The 22,346-nt window shown below is 40.0% G+C and overlaps 1 protein-coding gene across 1 annotated transcript in view; it reads left to right on the forward strand.

The window, feature by feature from the left end:
* Ing3 (inhibitor of growth family member 3) overlaps positions 1 to 22,346 on the forward strand; it is a 27,225-nt gene continuing 4,879 nt past the window's right edge. Inside the window, exons 1-9 of the mRNA XM_041675442.1 lie at positions 1 to 145; positions 380 to 451; positions 2,571 to 2,671; positions 4,282 to 4,347; positions 17,300 to 17,396; positions 19,488 to 19,559; positions 20,478 to 20,597; positions 20,875 to 21,032; positions 21,519 to 21,712. Coding sequence (XP_041531376.1) covers positions 118 to 145; positions 380 to 451; positions 2,571 to 2,671; positions 4,282 to 4,347; positions 17,300 to 17,396; positions 19,488 to 19,559; positions 20,478 to 20,597; positions 20,875 to 21,032; positions 21,519 to 21,712 — 908 coding nt within the window. The 5' untranslated portion in view covers positions 1 to 117. The remainder of the gene's footprint in view (positions 146 to 379; positions 452 to 2,570; positions 2,672 to 4,281; positions 4,348 to 17,299; positions 17,397 to 19,487; positions 19,560 to 20,477; positions 20,598 to 20,874; positions 21,033 to 21,518; positions 21,713 to 22,346) is intronic.

Below are 22,346 nucleotides of genomic sequence, written 5' to 3' on the forward strand. Positions count from 1 at the left end.
GAGTCGAGCGGGTGCTGCTAGCGGAGGCGCCATATTGGAAGGGACAAAACTCCGGCGACAGCGAGTGACACAAATAAACCCCTGGACCCGTTCGTCCCCGCAGCAGTCAGGGCCGCGATGTTGTACCTAGAAGACTATTTGGAAAGTGAGTGCGCGGCGCCGGCGACGCGGCGGGCGAGATCCGCGGCGGGCGGGAGCGCGAGTGGCCGGGCGGGCGGGATGGCGGGAGGGAGGGGGAGCGGGGGATGTTTCTTTCTCACGGTAACTGGCAGCCTCGTTGTGAGCCGCCCCCCCCCGCACGCACGCACGCACGCACGCGTGACGCCAGCGCGTCCCTCCGCCGTTGGCTCCGCCCTCTGACGGACTGTGCCTTTGACAGTGATTGAGCAGCTGCCCATGGACCTGCGGGACCGCTTCACCGAGATGCGCGAGATGGATCTGCAGGTGCAGAGTAAGTGGCGCCTCTCCCCGGCCCCGCGCAGCCCCGGCCACCCTCTGGCGTCGCCTGGCGGCTTCTCCGCGCTACTTTTCCCGGGCTGTTAGAGGAGGCGGCAGGCACACCATTCCCTTCCCACGCGGGGCACAGCAAACACAGTGTTTGTGTACAACAGCATGGTGATGACGACACTGCAGCGCGGTGGAAACTCGCGTGCTTTTCAGAAGGTTTGCACTTGAGCCTGCGTGTGGAACTTGGAGTTCTGCATTCAGCCTTAAAAGTTCCCTGTCTCCCGAATATCTCAAGCGTTAAGGACTTAGAATCACGGGTTCTCTGCGGCGATTTGGGGACCCTAGTGGACTTGGAAGGCCGAACTTTGACAAGTTGCACCTTATGAAAGACACTTAGAGCTGTCATGAGCATGGTTATTTTCTCAGCCAAAACGAGTGAGAAAAAATAATTATTAGGCAAATCTTCCGATCTGCTCTTTATAGAAATTTTAGACATTTGGTAGGCTTTCCTACCCGTTTCTAGTTTTATAAACACAATCACAAACACAGGCTGGTCTCTTAGGAGGCTGGCCCTAATCTCCTGATCTTCCTGCTTCTGCCTACCTAGTGTTGGGGTTTATAGGCCTGGACCACCATACTGGCTCAGCTTTGATTTTTCTGTCCATCAATGTTTGGTAGTTTTTGTATGTTACTTATTCCCGAAATTGAGCTCTTTCTTTTGAAAAGTCATATTAGACGTGGCTCACTCAAAGGCAGCTTGAGTTTGCTGAGAGCCTTTTCTTTTCATTCTCAGCCCCCCCACGCCCCCCCCCCCACACTTTTTGGTACCTTTTGTTCCCAATCATACTTATCTCAGTCCCTGGGTCATCTCTTGGGATGCATAGCCATGTAGCCCGTCATCCACGTCTGGCAGGTGTATGTGTGATTTCCTTTGACTTAATGCAGTTCTGGTAGTAAACATTTGCTGAAGCACATTCCAAAGGGATCGAGCAAAGCTGGACAGCCGTAGATTTGGGGTCACTTTAGGGCATCACCGGTTTCGTATCCACCATGGCTGCTTTGCTGCCTGCCTTGGGCCTTTTTAAAAGACAATCTGAGAACTGAAAATAATACAGATAATTAGGATGTATACTACCCATTACAAATAAGTGTAGAGTAAGGGATTATTTAAAACATTTTTAGTCTTTCAATTTTTTTTTTAAATTCTGTGATAGTTTGGATTTAGTTTATAAATACTACAAGGTTTTCAAATTTGCTTTTTTATAAAACTGGTGTTTTCTGAAGTTAAACATGATTACGTGTTAACAAAAGTAGCAGCATGTCTAATATTGGCAAATGAACGGAAAGCGAAATGCATTTTTGGTTTTTTGTTGTTGTTGTTTTGTTTTTTTCAAGACAGGGTTTCTCTGTGTAGCCCTGACTGTCCTGTAACTTACTCTGTACACCAGGCTGGCCTCGAACTCACAGAGATCCTCCTGCCTCTGCCTTTCAAGTTATGGGATTAAAGGCATGCACCACCACTACCTGGCAAGTAAAATGCTTTAAATGACAAATATAGTAAGCAAGGTTTTCTCCATTCCATAAGAGAAAAATCCCTTTTATTTGTTTGTCTTTTTTAGCAGTCATCCACTGAAGTCACTATTTCTGGCATGGGCTTTGGAAAACCCTTGCATAGAATAAATATCATGTATATTGAGTGAATAAATGGCATCTTAAGATGATCACACATTTCCTAACTTTCATATGAGCTGAAGTGATGGGGTGCTTGGTGCCACGCTGCACATGTTGAATGTATTATCACTATTTTTATTAAAAGAAGCATGAAGACTTTCCAGCAGTCCTCTCAGTGAGCACTAAGGATGCCATAACCAGCCGACGTCATGCCATTAGCTAGTGTCAGTGCTGTGGTGCTTGTCTGTGTCATTGACTCTGCCTTGATCGTCAGAAAATGTCAGCACAGAATATTGCAGCTATTTGAAACTAAGGTAACTAAGGCATTGCTGTTTATAGACTGATAGCTAAGCACCTAGAAAACTAAAATAGTACATGTCATCAGACTTCTTTTTCTTTCCTCGAATCAAAGCAGTTTGGTTAGCTAAGTATGAAATGTTTTATTATATCAGATGCAATGGATCAACTAGAACAAAGAGTCAGCGAATTTTTTATGAATGCAAAGAAGAACAAACCCGAGTGGCGAGAAGAGCAGATGGCATCCATCAAAAAAGTAAGTGCAATGAATACCTTGGGTGATTGTCAGTCACAACTGCGACCCTCTGAGAGAGAGAGATTTAAAATGACGTTAATCCCAGGGTATTGAATGAAGCAACATTATCAGTGACTTGGGGGTGCTTGTTATATTTTAGAGCAGTGATTCTCATCCTGTGGGTCATGACCCCTCTAGGGGTCGAACAGCCCTTTCACAAGGGTCTCCAAGACCATCAGAAAACAGATACTTACATTATGGATTTATAACGGAGAACACAGATATTTACCTTACCATTCATAATGGTAGAAAAATTAGTTATGAAGTAGCAACACAATAATTTTATGGTTGGGATCACCACAACATAAAGAGTCACAGTATTAGAAGGACTGAGAACCACCGATTTCCAGCTTCCCTGTAGTTCTTTCTGAGGTTTAGCTAGTGTCCTCCTGATTGGAGTGCGGCTTAGATATGCTCACTGAGTGCTATGCTGTGGGATCTGGTGTTTTCAAGGCTGCACTGGAAGCCCAGCTCCAAAGACTTGGCTTTGGTCCTCACTGCCATTGAGCTGCTTGACTCTGGTCAGGTCCTTTAATATGAGGAAGAATATGTAACTACACCCAACCTTTATATAAATTTTCAGGGATCTACAGAAAAATTAATTTTGGAACTAAAATTTTCATAGTTGTGTTATTCTTCCATCTGGAAGGAAGAGTGTTTCTGTTAGGAAGGGGAAAATCTGAAGTCATGAGAGAAGTAGTCCAGCCTTATGAAATACCTGGGGACCCAGGTACGTAGGAGTTTAGAACTTGCATATGTAAATCCAGGGTTCATTGGCCATCCTCTTCAACTGAAAGGTATTTGATGTAGCCCAACTTGAACAGACCCCTAAAAGTCTAATGATTTGTGGAAGCTCATATACTTTTTTCTTGTTTAAAAAATAATTTTGTTTTTTAAAATCATGATATGAAAAACTATAAACTACAATTTGGGTGGTATGAATTTATACCTAGAGCTGAAGACCAGTTGGACAGCAGAAACATGCAGATCAGAATCCAATGTAAGGCTGTGTTTTTGGCGTAAAAATCAGGACTGGAAAAATGGCTCAATGATTAAGAGCACCGACTGCTCTTCCAGAAGACCTGGTTTTATTCCCAACACCCACATAATGGCTCAGAACCATATGTAATTGCAGTTTGAATGGATCTGATGTCCCCTTCTGACTTCGGGGGCATGTGGTAGGCATACATACATGCAGGCAACTTATACACATAAGTATTTTTAAGTTGTATAAATGAAGTGTTGGTATGTTTTATATGTTAGCTAAATCTTAGCATTGTTTTGTTCTTCATATATTTATTAACTCATAACTTTCTACTAAGGAGACTGAACTTAGCATGTTTATTTTTATTTGTCTTTTCTAGATTTTTAAACATATTCTTTTACTTTTTGACATTGTGCTTCATTTCTAATGCTTTCCAAACCAGCCCTACCATGGGAAGCTTACTCTTGCTAATATGAGATGCCTAGATACCAAGCGTATGAAATGAATAATGAAAAGGCAGGAATATATATGTATGTATGTATGCATGCTAAAATTACCAATGCTTAAAATGAAAATTTTTCTTTAGGACTACTATAAGGCTTTGGAAGATGCAGATGAGAAAGTACAGTTGGCAAACCAAATATATGATTTGGTAAGTAAAATAATGTGCATATTATACAGTGTTTACCAATATTCAGGATTTTGTTATCAGTTTATTTAAATGTAATCTGGAATGTTGCTCTCTTGATCACATTTAATTTGAGAGTTCAGTGTCTGTCTTTGAGGAAGAGTCATGGAAGTGCACAGTGTTTAGTTAATAGATCGAAAGCCACACATTAATGAAGATTACTGTAAGATTGTGGGGGATAGTTTTATTTCAGAAAGAATTGACTACATTTAATAAACCTTTTTCCTAACATTTTGAAATTATTTCTATGATAAAATGTAATTAAGAGTACTGTGTTGGTTTCAGTAGTCTGAGTAAAATGAGAAAGAGGGTTCCATGTTAAGTGTATACTTTTTGTTTTGTTTTTTCTTGTTTTCTGTCTTACTGTTTTTTGTTTTGTTTTGTTTTCTCCTCTGTCTTGGGGAGCGGGTTGTTTTGTATTGTTCTTAAGAGAGAGAGAGAGAAAGAACATGGAGTTGGGAGGGCAAGGGGATGGGGAGGATCTTGGAGGAACTGGGGGAGGAGAAAAACTTGATAAAAATATATTGTATGTCACAAAATTTTAATAAAAAGAAAAGAAAAGGAAAAAAAGGTGTTTCTTTTTTGCAACAGTATTTCTTAAAGTTTGGAATTCCCAAGAAGAGATTTACACATGCATTTGCTTCTCAAATTGGTACTATGATGGTATCATTATTATATGATATGAAACATCTATTTTTAATGCAAAGCTTCTCCTTGAGTATATAGTTTAGGAAAATTAATTTCTCTCTTTGTGTCAGAGTAAGTTGAAAGAGAAAAACAATGTTCACTTCTGACTGACTTCAGCTTTTACATTTTACATCTTATTTTTGCTGTGTTTTTCAGATACAGTTTATCATTGAAAAAAATACATGCAATTAAAATGTTATTAGCAAACATGGCACATTATAAAATGTCCTATTCTGATCTCTGACCAAATAAATATCTCTGTAAAATAATCTGACCAAAAGCAATGTCAGGGAGGAAAAGATTTATTTCATCATATAGGTTACAATTGCTTGTGGAGAAAAGACGGGGCTGAATTTGAAGTAGAAACCATGAAGGAACTGTACTTGCTGACGTATACACTCATGCTTAGCTAGCTTATAGAGCCCAGGACCACCTGCCCAAGGAATGGTACCACTCGCAGTGGACAGGACCCTCCCATAGAATTAACAGTCGAGACAACCCCTCCCCCATACATGCCCCCAGACCAATCTGATCTAGGCCATTCCTGTTTCAGATGGCTGTAGTTAAGGCCAACTGGGACACAAGGTACCCACTGTATTGACAATGCATACAGTCAAGTGCGTTACACTTCAGTATCAGTCGTATGGAAGAAAGTATGCTATCGTTTTTATATAGGGAAATTTTTAATTATCTTTTTAAGATTGTTGCACTGACAAGTGATTGAAAGGAATAGCTGCAAATAAACTGATGTAAAAAGAAAGCAAAGCTTCATTGAAAACGCAGTTTCCTATTGTGAGGCCTCTGAACGTGCTTAAGACCTTAGTTACTACAGGTGGAAGTGCAGCTTCCAGATGAGCTGTATTCTTTTTTGTCATTATTGCAACAGTTAGAGCACATGTCTATAGTGGATTTTAGTCATTTTCACTTCTAATTCGATTCATGCCGAAACTCTTACTGTCCTCAGGAAGCCAGCCTCCTACTTGGGCATCTTCTTTCTCTGTGTGACCTACTTCAGTTAGAGTTCTTCACACATGCATGGGTTGGAGGTTATTTCCTTGAGCACGCAGCTTATCAGTGGTGCCACCACTGAAGAAAATGTTACCCTACTCCTCAGCAACCATTACCTGCCAATAGACCGTCCGGAAGGGTGGGACCCCGTAGGCCCCTCTGTTATCCATGATGAAACGGTGACAGACTCAGTTTTGTGCGAGTAACCTCAGCTGCAGTGAATTCTCCAGTGCAGTGCTGCGTCGTGGCCAGAGTTGTGTTCTGTTTCACATCTCCCTGCCTCTGGCTGCACCAACATGTTCCCAAAGCCTCGGAAGGGATTATGAGGATGTCCCCCTGAGGGCTGACTACCCCATCCCGTAGTCCTGGTGCTTTGACTAGTTAAGAAGAGTCTGCTTTAACTGCCACATACTGTACTAAGTGGCTTCTCTGACCCAGTCTGAGAACAACACTAAGGTGTACAAATAAACATGAGAATTTAGAAGGAAATTTGACAAGGTGGCCATTTAGCAAACCATATTAGTAGGTTTTCCTGGAAGGCCTTTGTCTCCCCAGCCGTGAACTCTTCGCCATGTTTACAGTGTTAGGCATGGACGCCCTCCTGTGGAGTGGGCTTCACATCCAGTCAGCTGTCTGCTAGCTCTATAACATTCAAGGCACTTTGGAACCAGAGGGCACATCTTACCTTGCCAGTTGTTACTATACCTCATGGCTCGCAGCTGGGGAAGAGTGGTGATGTTTCTCTCATAGGAGCGGTGAGAAGAAAACTTCCAGCCTAGTTCTGTTTTGATGCCTCTGTCTTGCCTTTGTATGGTATCTTCAGCTGTAGGATTATATGGTCATAAAGTTCTGGTGAGAGACCAAGTAGTTGAGGTTTTGTTTGTTTGTTTTTAATGACTATAATCAGCCAGGTTCTTAGTACATGGAGTAGACAGGATAAGTGGCCATCCATAATTTTGTAGCAATGGCAATAGAAACCCTTGTCAAATGCTTCAGTGGTTGTGACTCTAAACCACTTCATCTCTAACCTCAGCTTATCTATAAAATGACTCTTTAATCTCTGGTAAACTATTTTCATGCACACTTGCATGCACAAACATACACCTACATGCACATGCATGCATGCAAGCACACGAGCACACACCCCACTCATAGAATAGCTTTCTCTCCTCTAAAGACTCACTTTGATCTCCTTTTTCTAACTGGAGTTTTCTCAGCCCTTCCAAATTAAAGCTATTTTCTTTTATGTACTAATATTTCTAGTTAGGCCTGACATTTTTCTTTTCTTTTTTTCCTTTCCCCAATGTGGGAGGGTCTTCTGTTTTGTGTTGATTTCATTGGTTAATAAAGAAACTACCTTGGCCATTTGATAAGCCAGCCCTTAGGTTGGTGGAGTAGACAGAACAGAATGCTGGGAAGAAGGCAAGTGAGGTCAGACGCAGTGAGCCAGCCACCAGGTCAGACATGCTGAATCTTTCCTGGTAAGCCACCACTTTGTGGTGCTACACAAATTAGAAATGGGTTAAGCAAGATGTGAGAATTAGCCAATAAGAGGCTAAAACTAATGGGCCAGGAAGTATTTAAAAGAATACAGTTTGTGTGTTGTTATTTCCGGGCATAAGCTAGCCAAGTGGCTGGGAGCTGGGTGGCAGGAAGCGGCCCGCCGCTCCTTCTACATTTCTCCTTGCCACCTCTACTGCCCTTTCTGCTACCTTGCCTCCCTTTTTTTTTAAATGATACCATTGCTGTTTTAATAACCCTTTTATGCCTATTGATGTACCTTTTATCTGCGTTATCTCTTAGGTAGAATCTAAATACCTAATTCAGAATTAGGCTAGAGGTTGTGAAGATGCTAGGGATCATGGGGGAGGTTGGCCAGTAGATACTAAGTTACAGTACCTACTGGCACTGGGGTGTGTTGTCTTAAAAAGTTAGAAGAATGGGTCCCATTGTTTCTACCCTTAAGAACAAAAGATCAAGTGCCAAGGAGATGGGTGCATTTATTCTGATTTGAATAGTGCACATGTTTTTATGTGTCATATCATACCTCAGTAACACAGATTTTATTAATATTTTTTTGTATGTATGTGTGTGTGAGAGAGAGAGATAGGGAGGTAGGTAGGTAGACATTAGATAGATAGATAGATAGATAGATAGACAGACAGACAGACATAGATCAAAAGGTTTCCAAGAGAGAAAGAGAGAAAAACACACAAGCTTTCTGGGGAGTGGGGGGCGAGGTACCTGTGAAGTCCAGGAGAGGATTTTGGAACCTTTGGAGTTGGAGACAGGCCGTTTTTGAGCTGGGTACAAATATGTCCTCAGCAAAGCAGTATATGATCTTAACTACTGAGTCATCTCCCTAGCCCCTGCATACGAGGTTTCAAAATTCCTTTTTGAGATTTAATCATCTTAATTTTCCTCTACTTCTCATTGTCGACAACTTTTAATGGCGTCTATAGCAGTGCCTTTCATTCATTAGGAACCAGGGCCCTGGCTCCTGTTTGTTCTCCTATGAGCCATCCTACCCCCTAATCATTTAGTCCTCTGTCAGTGCTCCTCATGTGCTGAACCTGAACCATGTAACTCTCTCCACCTCTGAAATACTGCTTGCATCTGGGCCTCATTTCTTTCTACTTTGCCATCCATCTTTATCTGAGTCTATTGAGCTCTTGCTCTTTCATCCACGTGGACTTTTCCTAAGCACCTTCTTCTGCATCACTGCCATCTTAAAATGTCTTCTCTGGCTCCGACAGTTGCACAGTTGGAGATACGAGGCAGCTCTGAAGCTGGTGCACCTGCAGGCCTGTTGGTTTCTCTCAATATTTGGACCCTTTCCTTAGACACTGTGCATGAATCCTTGTGCTTAAATGGAGTCTCTTTCTGTTTTGTTCTTCCCCATGGTTATTCCAAAACAATGCCCTCGTTTCCTACCAAAATTCCCTCTCCAGTCATGTGACCTCATCTTGCACTGACAAGAATATAATTTGAGGCTTTTTAGTGACCGCTTTTGCAATTACCTCTGGGCCATTATCTCTTCCTGTCAGTTATTCAGTGAGTCGTCTTTCTATAGCTTTACTTACCTCTTATTCCTCCATACCCTCACTCTGCCATCTGTCTGTCTCTGATGGGCTCTCTCCTTGTAATCCAGGCTAGCCTTGAACTTATGAACGTTCACTTTTACTACTGTTCCCATCCCTTCTAATATCTTCTTTGGCTTTGCTGTATCACATATGCATTCCATTCTTCAGTCTTTGTTTTCCTTTTTATATTTTCTTTTCTTGTCTCTTGGCTGTATACCCCAGCATTTAAGCATTTGCTTCTCCCTTATTTTTTAAAGACACTTAGACACCCAAACAAATCTTTTTTGAAGCATAGTCTTTCTTGAGTTTCTCATTCATGCTTTTTGACATTCTCTTATCTTTAGTTGCCACCCAAGTCCATGGCAGTTTGTATTCTCTGTGCCAGGCCCTTGAAACTTCAGTTGATAACTTCTTTATTTAATCCATTGGGCACTCATAGTCCATTTTGACTCTGTTGGGAAATTGAATGCTGTTTACCATTTTCTTTTTATTGTCATTTTGGCTCATGTTTTTTTACATGAAATCTCCACTAAAACGTTGCCACCTTTGTGACTTTCTTGGTCTCTTGTGTAGCTCTTATTGATGGTGTTCGTGGGCTCAGTTCTTGGCACTTATTCTTTCTTATTCTTCAAGTGTTACTCATAGATAATTTTCTTTTATTCCCTGACCAGAGGGCAGAGAAGATCAATTACCATACCATACAGTACATTGGTTGGTCGTGTACTCTTGTATTTCCTACCCACATCACTCCCACACAGTAGGGAAACACTTCTCAGTTACCTTTCCATGTGTTCTCTTGTTTTCATAAGCTGGACAGCAATCCCTCAAGTCTGAACATTTCTGAGTTGCTGAATCACATCATCTGAGACTTTTCCCTTCTCTTTCACCCCCACCCCTTGTCTCAGAAGAACCACTGATCTGTAGTTTCTCAGATTGGGAGACTACAGTCCTTCACCCCGTCTTCCCCACACTTAATCTCCACGGCCTGGTCTGTTTACCCACCCAGTAATTTCTCCCTACTTGTTTAGCCTACCGTACTTCCGGTGATTTTTAAAAATTGGAGTGTAATTAGAATATAATATACATACACTAAATATGTTACTTAGATTTTCACTAATGTTGGAACCATAGACCAGACAAGATAAAGAGCTAGTCTCTAGAAACCCTCTTGTATTGTTTCAAGTGCTAACCCCTCTAATACAGTCATCACTTGCTAGAAAGACTAGAGTAGCTTTTCTAAATTGTGTTTCAACTTGGATCCTTTTTAAAATGAAGGTTTTTTTTTTTATTTTTGGAGAGTTTCATGCATGAATAGTATATTTTTACCTTTTTCTCTCCAAGTCCTCCCTGGGCCCCCTCATTGCCTCACAAACCCATGACCGCTTTTTAATTATTACATATATCTATCATTTACTGATTGTCTGTCTAATCTTTTTCTCTATATATCTGTGTGTACATTGAGTAAGTGGGAGTGTGTGTGTAGGGGGAGATCTCCTGCTGAGTCTGTTTAACATTGCTCATATATACATGCATTTAGGGCGGACCAATTGGGATTGGATAACCTATTAGGGAGCTCATCCTAGGAGAAAACTGATTCTTCTCTCACCCGCCATTGATTTCCCATAGCTCTTCATGCAGGGATGTAAAACTTCTCTATCTGTGTTGGCATGGCAATTGGTATTCATTGTGCAGTTCTTAGGCAGTCACATTGTTGAAATTTCATGGGTGCAGCTTCCAGGTTTACATTTCCTGGTCCTTGGGCACTTAATCTTCACACACACACACACACACACACACACACCTTCTGCAATTTTCCCTGAGTACCCATGTCCTACCCAACTATAAAGTTTATGAGTCATAACAATGACTGGCATAGCAAGATATCCCCAATGCTGCAGTAGTGGCTCTTCTGTCTTGGGTGTAACCAATAGCTGTCTAATTGGATTTAAAGCCTGATACTGTAAAACTATGCAGAAACTAATGGCTGGAGGGGTTATAGATCCTAGAGGAGAGCCTACTGCTGCCACTTTCCTAAACCAATACAGTGGGTAATCCATAAACCCGTGGTAAGTGTAGCTCTTACATCATCAAAGAAACTTTTTTGGAACAGATGGAGACTATTACAGAGATCCACCACAACTGGTCAAATGCAGATAATAATAACTGTGAGCTGCCCAACCTGAGTTGATAAATCTATCATGTTTATCCTAAAATACACACTCACCATGCTCTGTTCTTGGTTGAAATCCATTGATATTTTATTATGGATTTATTTTACTATGTTCTCCAGGGTCCTTCTTGATCCTGTCTTTGCTCAGTTCTTTTTAGTATTCTTTTTAATATGTTCTCATGTCTTTTAGTTTCTTCAATTTAAATAGTTTTTTCCTAATGTATATAATTGCAAAAGAGCTCTTCTAAAGGAAGATTTTCAAATTTGTTCAGCAAAAGGGGATATTTTAAAATACTAAATATTTGACTTAGCAAGATGGCTCAAGCCGTAAGGATACCTTCCACCAAGCAAGAGTAGGCTTTACTGATTTACCGATCTGATGGTTCAAAATATGAAATGCTCCCCAAAATTGAACTTTTGTGGGTGTTGACACGATGTTACACGTTAAAAAAAAAAACAAAAAAACAAGTGACAAGTTAGTGGCAAAACAGGATATGGATATTCCCTCTAGATTATGTGTGTATGAAATTAAAATGAAGTTTGCATTGAGTCCTGATTCTGTCCTCAGGATATCTTAGTAGTATAAGTAAACCTCCCCAAATCTGAAAACATTTGAAATCTGCAACACCTCTGAAGTTCTGTACATACATTTCCAGTAGGAGGCACTGAACTTGTCTACTGTCAGACTTCATGTTTCATGTTTTACAGAAAATGGGGTTTTATTGTGTTTTTTCACACTGTAGTATTTTATTTCCTTTTAATATCAGTTGTAAATGGATATATTCCTATGACCAAATTACACTGGTTATGTCATTTGTTAAGGAAGGAAACCATAGTAAGCATCTAAAAATGTAGAAACTTCTGGGAACAAAACAAAAAATTACCTTGTTAGATAATTTTCTAAAATCCTAATATGTAAACAGTCATTAAATAATAATTTGTGTTCCTTAACCAAATACTACTGTCTAAGAAGTATTACGTTGCAATACCCAGGAAAGTTGATTTATCTGCACTCCGCTAAAATTAGAATAAAATTCTGTTTATATATTCTGGCTGCCCCCGAGATGACCGAACCTCAGACCTATTCTACCTATGAACTTGAGAGTTCTACTCCCTGATCCTCTAATTAAGAAATTAGTATTATATGAGCCTGACCTTTGATTTGTTGTCTTTCCCTGCTGTCTTTCAGGGAGGTGGTTAGATGTAGCTTATTTTCCAAGTATTTGGTTCAGTCAAAGGAGAATAGTTCACATTTTTATCTAGTCATATAATTTAGGGATGTAATGAGCCAGTTTTATGATTTATCAGAGGATACTTTGTTGTCATTACTGCCCTCCATTCTCTCCCCCCACACATATACCAATTTATCTTTTTCCTTATAGCAAAACCCTCTCATGGAATAACTTGCCTCTAATTGCTGTAGATTTTCTCTTGGAACTTAATAACTTGTTTGCCCATTCTGTAAGGTCAAGCTAGATATCTAAATTAAAAGATTTGACTGTCGTTTAAGTAATTGATCATATAGAAACTCTTTAAAGTTGTACGTAAATTTAATTTAGGTTCATCAGTAAATTCTGAACATTAAAAAACTGGGAGATTCAAAGGAGAAAAATAAAGTATTTCAACTCTAAAATATTAAGACATGTAGGTTTTTTGTTGTTTTATACAAAGAGGCTAAGTGTGACTAAATTCTTTATGATCATGAATATGCTAAATAATGTTTTCTTTGTCTCAGAATATTTCTGGAAAAAGACAGTAGTTTAAACTTAGCCATTGTGGTTGAGGTTATAGAGTGATTTGTAGCTAGAATGGGAGTTTTTGTGGATACCATTTATTTCCATTGATCAATGCTAAGAGTCTATGTTTAGCTTTGGTTTGGAATCTGTGAGAAAGCACAAAATCTCTCCTTAGTAGACCAGTACCTTCTTTATTATTGTAAAGCAACCTTACAGGTTCAAGTGTGTGTGTGTGTGTGTGTGTGTGTGTGTGTGTGTTGGGGGATGGCACAGTCTAAGAGCTTGCTTTGTCTGACACCTGTGTGTGCACTTCAGCAAGCAGAAAGAACAGGACCTTGCCATTTTTGTGGGGAAGGCATGTGATTTCAGTTCAGTTCAGTTCTTTATAGCTCTTCACTACTGTTTACGGAGTGTCTTATGGTTTTAGCAAAAGTTAAATCTCCTACTCAACTTACTTTCTAACTTCTCATTTTGTTTTAGTAAATTTAAGGAAAATAATTCACATTGCCCAAGAGTTGCTTAGAAAGTAATTAGTTCACAGTTGCTTTTAAATCAAGAAGCCATTTCCAGAGCTGCACCCTCAGGGTGGTTATGGTTGCTCTGCCTGCTGAGGTAGGAAATTAGTTCTGAGGATTGTTAATTCTTTAAATTCTGTTGCTTCTTCTGAGCCATCTACTGAACTTCATCAATAATATATAAAATAAAATGATTTTTAAGTAGAGAACTAGAATGAATTAAGTGTATGGTGTGGGGGAAACACCTTCACATCACTTTAGACTACCTTCCCAACTGAGATTCCAGCATTCTCCCTCTCTGTTCTGTATATCACAGCCTGGACCGTCCTTTCTTTTCCTCTGAACTCTGTTTGACTGTCTCCATACATGTTGTGTGATTCCTCAATTCTCCTTATTTAAGTTCAGTGTGCTCTTCACTGAATCATTCATACCTTTGTGTCTACCACAGCCCAGTATCACATTGCTGCATCTTTTATTCTTATACTACGTAACCACTCCTATTTAACTGATGCTTATTTGATACATTTACACTGTATCTTATTTAGGTCTTTGTTATGTTAAAACGTTATAAATTTTCATATATTGGCTAAATGCTAATTTCTATGAACGCAGGAATTTTTTCACAGTTTTCACATGTTTTCCAAATTTAACCAATAATATATTAGAAGCACATTGTTTATTGCTGACTTAATTTTAGATAAATTGATGGAAGGTTTTCATTGTAGTAAGTATTTTGGAATAAAAATATTTCATTAGTTTGAGTTCCCCCCTGAGATTAAATTTTGACAATAAAAGAGACGCTAATTGCTGTATAATGGAGACCCGTGGTCATTCTTTTGTTGAAAGGAAGATTCCATTAGAGGATGCTCAAGTTACCTGTGTCCTATGAATAGGAGTAAAAATATCCCCAACATGTGACACCAGAAGGCTTAAATAATTGTGCCTTATGACCTCTGCCAAACTCCGAAGAGTAATTTTCATGTAAATATTAAGTGATAATTCAACTTTAAATGATTTAAAAATTATAAAGTAATATGTTGAAGGTTATTGCTAATATGCAAAATTTAAATAATAGTACAGTATTACTAGTTTTGCTATTTGAATTATGTGTCTCTGAGTTTAAAAAGAAAAGGAACAGTTGGTTCCTGTACACAGTTTCAGAAGTCATTAGATACAAATGATAAAGCATAATATATTTTATATAGGTAAAATTTAAATCTTATGTCTGTAATACAAAAGCTGTATAACCTTGGGCATGTTACTAAACTCATCTGAGCCATGGATTTTTCTTATAAAACTGGAAAGAGTAATGTCTTAAAATTTAGGGTAAGAACATCTGTCTTGGCTATTTTTAATGTCACCTTGACACAAACTGGAATCATTTTGGAAGAGGGAAGCTCAATTGCCTTACCGGCAGGGGTCTCTATTATTGTGAAAACACACCAGGAATGAGGCAACTATTAAAATAGAAAGCATTTAATTGGGATCTGCTTACAGTTTCAGAAGTTTAGTTCTATTATCATCATGGCAATGAGCATGGCAGCATGCAGGCAGGCCACAGGAGCAGAAGCTGAGAGCTACATCCTGAATCCTGATCAATAAGCAGAGAGAGAGAGAGAGAGAGAGAGAGAGAGATATCCATCTGGGCCTGACATGGGATTTGAAACTGTAAAGTGCTCCTTCCCCCCCACCCCCCACCCAGTGCCACACTTCCTAATCCTTATAATCTTTCTAACAGTTCTACTCCCTGGTGACTAAGCATCCAAATACGTGAGCCAGTGTGGGGGTGAGGTGGGGGGCACATTCTTATTCAAACCACTACAACAAGACTAGGGCACATTTCTTGATTGATGGAAAGGGGAGGGCCCAGCTCACTGTGGGTGATGCCATCCCTGGGCAGGTGGTCCTGAGGAGCAAGCTAGTAAACAGCACCTCCAAGGCTTCTGCATGAGTTCCTGCCTCCAGGTTCCTTGAGTTTCTGTCCTGACTTCTGAGATAAGGGACTATAAGTTGTAAGTTCAAATAAACTCCCCCCCCCCCACCCCAAGTTGCTTTTGGTCACAGCATTTTATCAAAGCAACAGAAAAGCAACTGAGAGGACATCTACAGCACAGAGCACAGTGTCCCTGAGCACACTGCATCTTGTGTTTTGCTGGTGTTTTCCTCTTCCTCCCCATGTTAGAAACAAAGTACTTAATTGAACGACTGAAAATTTTTTCTTCATTTTGTGTTGTAGTGCATTGTGGTGTTTGTAAGAAAGCCATTCTGGTTTGTTTGGTTTGATTGGGTTGGGTTGGGTTTGTTGTTGTTTGGGGACAGGTGGAGAAGAGAGCAGAAGATTTTACTATATAGCACAGACTGCCCTGGAACTCACGATGTGGACCATGCTGGCCTGGAACTCACAGAGATCCCCTGCCTCTACTCCCCAATTAAAGGCGTTCATGCCCAGCATTTGTTTTACTTTGAGACTTTGTTCTTTAATTATGCATGTTTGTGATTATCGATTATATGGGTTTGTGCACATGAGCACAGTGCCATGGAGGCAAAACAGAGCTTTGGATCCCTTGCACCTGGAGCCACAAGTGATTGTGAGTCACCAAAAACGGATGCTAGGCACCTGACCTTGGTGGGTTCCTAAACTCAGGTTCTGCTAGAGCGTAAGTGTTTCTAACCAGAGGGCCAGTTCTCCATCCTCTGCTGTCCGAGTCCTAACAGTGATCCAGTGAGGATAGATTTTGAAAAAAGATCTTGTCAGTGTTGTAATAAAAATATATGTCAAATAATTTGATGGATTGTTTATTCTTTTTAAAATAGTAAGTTTGGAAGAATATTGGAAAATATTTGACATTAATCTTACAAATGTATTAGGACATTACTATTAAAACTATCATAATTTTCCTAAGTTATTGAAAGGATCTATAAGAAAATCATAAAATAAAAATTTGCCATCATAACTAAGGCAGTAGTAGTATTAGAAATAAAACCATTTTAATCAAGCTTTTTCAGAAATGAAGATTTTTTTTTTAGCTAAATTACCCTTTTGTTTGAGCCTTTACAGAAATGTTTGCAGTGATAACAGTTCACTTTCCTGCTGTGTAGCCCTGACTGCACTTGTCCCTCTGTTGGTCTAAAGGCAGTCTGCATGGCACCGTGGAATGGCTCCAGGGTAGAGTTTAGGCCCAGTTTGAAATGTCGCTGCTCTTCCAGCCCCCAGACTGGCACTGGCTTGGATTGTCACAGCCCCACTATGAAAATTGGTCATATAACATTTGCTAACATATTTGAGACTCTGGTTTCTTAAACATAAGATTTGGGAGAGTGTTAGCCTGGGAGATGGCTCAGTCAATAAGAGAACTGCCTGCTCTTCCAAAGGTACTGAGTTTGATTCCCACCAACCACATGGTGGCTCACAACCATCTGTAATGAGATCTGGTGTCCTCTTGAGGAAAAGAACTGGTCAATCGTCTTCATCAGCTTAGACCGTGAAACCCAATATGGACAAGTTCAACTGAACCAACATATTCGGGCTGCCACGCATGCTTTAGCTTTGTCAGGGCATAAATTTCATTCATTTCAATTCATCCTAATGTGTAATTTGATTGACTTGCTTAAATCTATGAAGCAGATTCCCTAAAAGAAACAACGATTTAAGTTTCTTAAACTATAGTCTAACAGGGTCCTAGATTTTGGTTCTATCTTTTATCTTCTTTGAAACAGGTAGACCGCCACTTGAGAAAGCTGGATCAGGAACTGGCAAAGTTTAAAATGGAACTTGAAGCTGATAATGCTGGGATAACGGAAATATTAGAGAGGCGTAAGTACAATTTATGGTTTTCCATCTACCTTAGAGAATTACCTGTGTCAGTCACCAAGGAGACATTTTCTCACAGAAATCTTTCAAATTATACATGCTCTTTGGCGAATGGTGGCACCGGGTCTCAGAACCTGAAGTCTAGCATTGAAGTCTTTGAGTCATAAACAGTGATAATACAGAGTATATCAGCCCACTCCCTCTTTGTGACACTCAGTGAGAGATAATACAGTATATCACCCCACTCCCTCTTTGTGACAGTCAGTGAGAGATAATACAGTAAATCACCCCACTCCCTCTTTGTGACAGTCAGTGAGAGATAATACAGTATATCACCCCACTCCCTCTTTATGAAAATAACATGCAAAGGCTTTTCATTCTGTGCTTCACTTTGAGATGGGATCTTGCTATATAAAACCCTGCAGCCTCAGGTTCTAGGGTACTGTGATTATTAGTATATGGCTCCATATTTGACACTCCTTCCATTTTTAGTATCTGCATATGCTAATCTGATCAGTGGTAAGAAGGAAGTGGCAAAGAAATGCAAGTACCAAGAGTGAGAAATGAACTAAGTCTGTTTTTATGTGCTTAGGTTTGAGAAAGATTGGGTTTTTCCTTCTTAGAAACATCTTGAGGCTTTGCCTCACCTGTGTGTACTGAGATATCCACTGGTTCCATAACATTTGCTCTTTTGTTTCCCAAACCTCCTTCTCAGAGAAAGCCATGCTTGTTTGTTTATTTATTTATTTATTTATAGCAAGATTCAACTTGATGTGCTCTAACTTAGTACCAAATACTTCCTGGGCTTAACTCTGGAGATTTTCTCAAAATGTGAAAAGGATCAAGATCTCTACTTTTAACTGATTTAGAATCTCTTCCAATCTAACTAGGTGAAATAAAAGCAGATAGCTTGGCAGTGGGGCCAGAAGAGGTAGGTAGTCACTGTTGGGTGACTTCTATGAGAATTCAGTTACAGTGTTCCAGCAGACCATGGGCGTTGGTGCACTTACAGCTGGAACCTGTTCCTGTGTCTACTGCTGGATAGTGGGTGTCGTGAGGGCAGTGTTCCCAAGCTCCATGTTTACCAGATTTGTGAGGCTCATCTGAAGAAGCCAGGAAAATTGTACCTTTAAATTGAAAAGTAGATCAACGTTCACACAATTATCCTCTCTATTAGCAATACCTTTATTCCAGAGGAAACCTATCTGAGGATAATAGAAATTGGGGAACAAGATGGAATATTATATAACCATGGAGGTTTTCTTTCTTTTGGAAATGCTGGTGGTAGCTGTAACAATACCCCAACCCTGCCTCCTCACTGCTTCAGGAAGGTTAATATAATATCCACGCCAAGGACACAGATACATGAAATGGTGCTCAGATCACATTACAAAACCTGCTCCATCCTGCCCCCTGACATGATTTTATCTCAAGGGATAAACTCCGAGAATTTCTTTAGAAATATTTTAAAGTTTGGTATGAGGACTTACACCCTTTGCTTTTTGCAAGCAAAGTGCTAAGTTATTTTCTGGAGTTGTCATTATCACATTCATGTTCATGATTGAAAGAATTTCTTTGTATGTCATCCTCTCCGCATACTTAGACCTTCAGGATTACCCACTGAAAGGTCTTCAAGTCTGTAACTAGATAATATCCGCATACCTAGACCTTCAGGATTACCCACTGAAAGGTCTTCAAGTCTGTAACTAGATAATATCCTCATACCTAGACCTTCAGGATTACCTATTGAAAGGTCTTCAAATCTGTTACCAGAGAAGATTTTAGATCTCACCGTCATAGAGCTGTAATGCCCCTTTTCCTGTTTATGTGGTACCTAGCATCAAATTAGACATTAGCATGCCTTGAGCTGTTGTATACTTCATGTGAGTTCTGATACATGAGTCTTACTGCTTTGAGAGGGTTGTTCAGGATGATATCGAAGGTTGTGATCCTCTACGTGTCTAGCTAAGATGATACACTATGCACCAGAGTTTGGCAGTCATCTGTGAGGGGACATATTGCTTATGGTTGGTTAGTGTGTAAAGTTCTGTGGTGACATCTAATCCTGGTTTGTCTCTGTGCCCCTCTCTCTAGGATCTTTGGAATTAGATACTCCTTCTCAGCCAGTGAACAATCACCATGCTCATTCACATACTCCTGTGGAAAGTGAGTTTTATTTGAATACATTTTAAAACTCATTAATGTCACCTATATGTTCTATTTTATTAGCTCCACATACTAATAACCAATTGAGAAATATCTTTCCATTTTCTTTTTTAAAAAATAGGATTTTATCACAGTTGATTTTAGACTTTTCCATTTAAGCAAAGTGTATCTAATCTGAAAACAGTCAGTCTCTTCTATAAGCATAGAAGCAGAATATATAGAAATACCAGCAGCATCTATCAGCTTCCTACAATTCTAGGGAGTATCATGGCTGACCTGAACTGTATTTCTTCATATCACTATGTCTCTGTCAGCTTTGACTCTCAGGGCTTGCTTACATATAGCATGTGCGTAAAGGAATCGTTTGGTGCTTGGCTAGTTGATGGCCTTGCTGCATTTTTTTTGACAAGAGGAAAAAGTGGTAAATTGAAAGTTATTTTAAATGATAGTCAATATATTAAAATGAAGCCGGGTGGTGGTGGCTCACGCCTTTAATCCCAGCACTCGGGAGGCAGAGGCAGGCGGATCTCTGGGAGTTCGAGGCCAGCCTGGTCTACAAGAGCTAGTTCCAGGACAGGAACCAAAACTACAGAGAAACCCTGTCTCGAAAAACCAAAATATATATTTTATATATTAATATTAATATATATTAAAATGAGCTTTCTCTCATGGTATATGTGAAACCATAGTGCATCGTATTTTGGTCCTAAGGTTTTTAAAATGCTTGACATATCTACTCCCTCAGTGAAACCCACGGCATAGGCTGTTTGCTTGTCCCTCCTTGGTGAGCATAATGGCCTGTTTCCTGGAGAACCTAGATCATAACTGTGCTGGTTTATAAAAAGGTACAAGTATTATTATGTCCTGTCTGTAGTCCTCTAAAGTTTAAAATTGTGTGAATTCTTTCCTTTTATTCAGAAAGAAAATATAATCCAACTTCTCATCATACAGCAACAGATCATATCCCCGAAAAGAAATTCAAATCTGAAGCTCTTTTGTCCACCCTTACATCTGATGCTTCTAAGGAGAACACACTGAGTAAGCTTGTTTTCTTGAATATGATAATTTGCTTATTTTGTTTGTGTTGGAGTAATGGGATAGAAAAACACTCACGGTTATAATTCCACATGTGTTAACCTGGTTCATGTCTACGTGTGGAGAATAGAATAGAACAATTGGTTTCCATTTATCAGTTGGTTCAATCCCTAAAGTACCTAAAGAATTTAAATTTAATGATTATATATGCTGGGAAAGAATACATTCTGAACTCAGTAACATTATGTTCTCTGCAACTGTCTTTATTTCTTCTTTGCAGGTTGTCGAAATAATAATTCCACAGCGTCCTCCAACAACGCTTACAATGTGAATTCGTCCCAACCCCTGGCATCTTATAATATTGGCTCATTGTCTTCAGGGACTGGTGCAGGGGCAATCACCATGGCAGCAGCTCAAGCAGTGCAAGCAACAGCACAGGTAAAAAGTCAAAGGTTTAGAAGCAAATGTTACATTTTGTTCCCGTCAATGGCAAACCCCAAGGAGCCACTAGGTGTGAAGACACGACATTGTGCGGTTTCAGTATACAGTTGGGCTTTTAGGCTAGGCGGTGTTTTAGTGATAACGCAGCAGGGCCGCTGGGTGGGAGTGATGCATCATGCACGTGGCACGCCGACCTCCCCCAGTCAGCGCCCAAGTAGCCTTGCTCTCCTTGTGAGGACAGTTCTGTTCTTTCTGCACAGTCGGCCTTTCTGCTGGATTTGTGGTGGTTGCAGTACGCGCATTTCTGTAGTTTGCACACAGTGCAAGTTAAGACGTTCCATTTCCCATAGTTTTTCTCAATTTAGCATGAAAATTATTTTTGAATCTTTACATGAAATGACTTAAATAACCATAACTTGTCACTTTTAAAAGAGAAAATTTATATTTACATATATTGATGCTGTCAATGCCTGTCTACTTAAGATGAAAGAAGGACGAAGGACATCAAGTTTAAAAGCCAGTTACGAGGCGTTTAAGAATAACGACTTTCAGCTGGGAAAGGAATTTTCAATGCCCAGAGAAACAGCTGGCTATTCCTCCTCCTCGGCGCTCATGACAACCTTAACACAGAACGCCAGTTCCTCAGCAGCTGACTCCCGAAGTGGCCGAAAGAGCAAGTAAGTTCTGTGATGGAAATGTGCCTTTGCTCAGTACCGCTTCTATGGAGCCTCCTCTGGGCTGCTGGGAATTAGCTAAAGCGGGCTGCAGTGGCCCAAGCTGACCGCCGGGGCATGCAGACAGCGTTTGCACTGCCTTACCTAGAAGACTGGAAGTCTTGCAAGTGTTAGGGTCATTTGTAATTTTCCTGAGTTTGTATGTAAGTGACTTCACTTTCTTTTGTTCTTTAAGATAGATCATTTTATGGTACTGTTTCCATTTTTAACTTAGGTGTTTCATTGTTGATTAATATAAAGTGCAAATTGTATTCCAGGAAGGTTTTACATAAGATTTTTTGTTTTGATTAATAGTAAAGTATCTGAATTTTTGCTTATGTCCCCAAAACTGATTATATGAAAATATCCCTAGATTTGGTATGGGAGAGGCTGAGGCTGACTGTGTGAACTGTGGAAATGAAAACTTATTATTTGCCACTGTTCATCCAAGATAATGTAAACATCAGGTATCTGTACATATTGAAAATTCAAGCCAGGCATGATGGCACCCATCTGTAAGCCTAGCACTGGGAAGGCAGAGGCAGGAGGATTACCTCAAATTCAAGGCCAGCCTAGTCTACATAGAGAGCTCTGGCCA

The sequence above is a fragment of the Microtus oregoni genome, unplaced genomic scaffold (genome assembly GCF_018167655.1).
Source record: "Microtus oregoni isolate MIOR12 unplaced genomic scaffold, Mior012 000026F_ref0000081, whole genome shotgun sequence".
NCBI lineage: Eukaryota > Metazoa > Chordata > Mammalia > Rodentia > Cricetidae > Microtus > Microtus oregoni.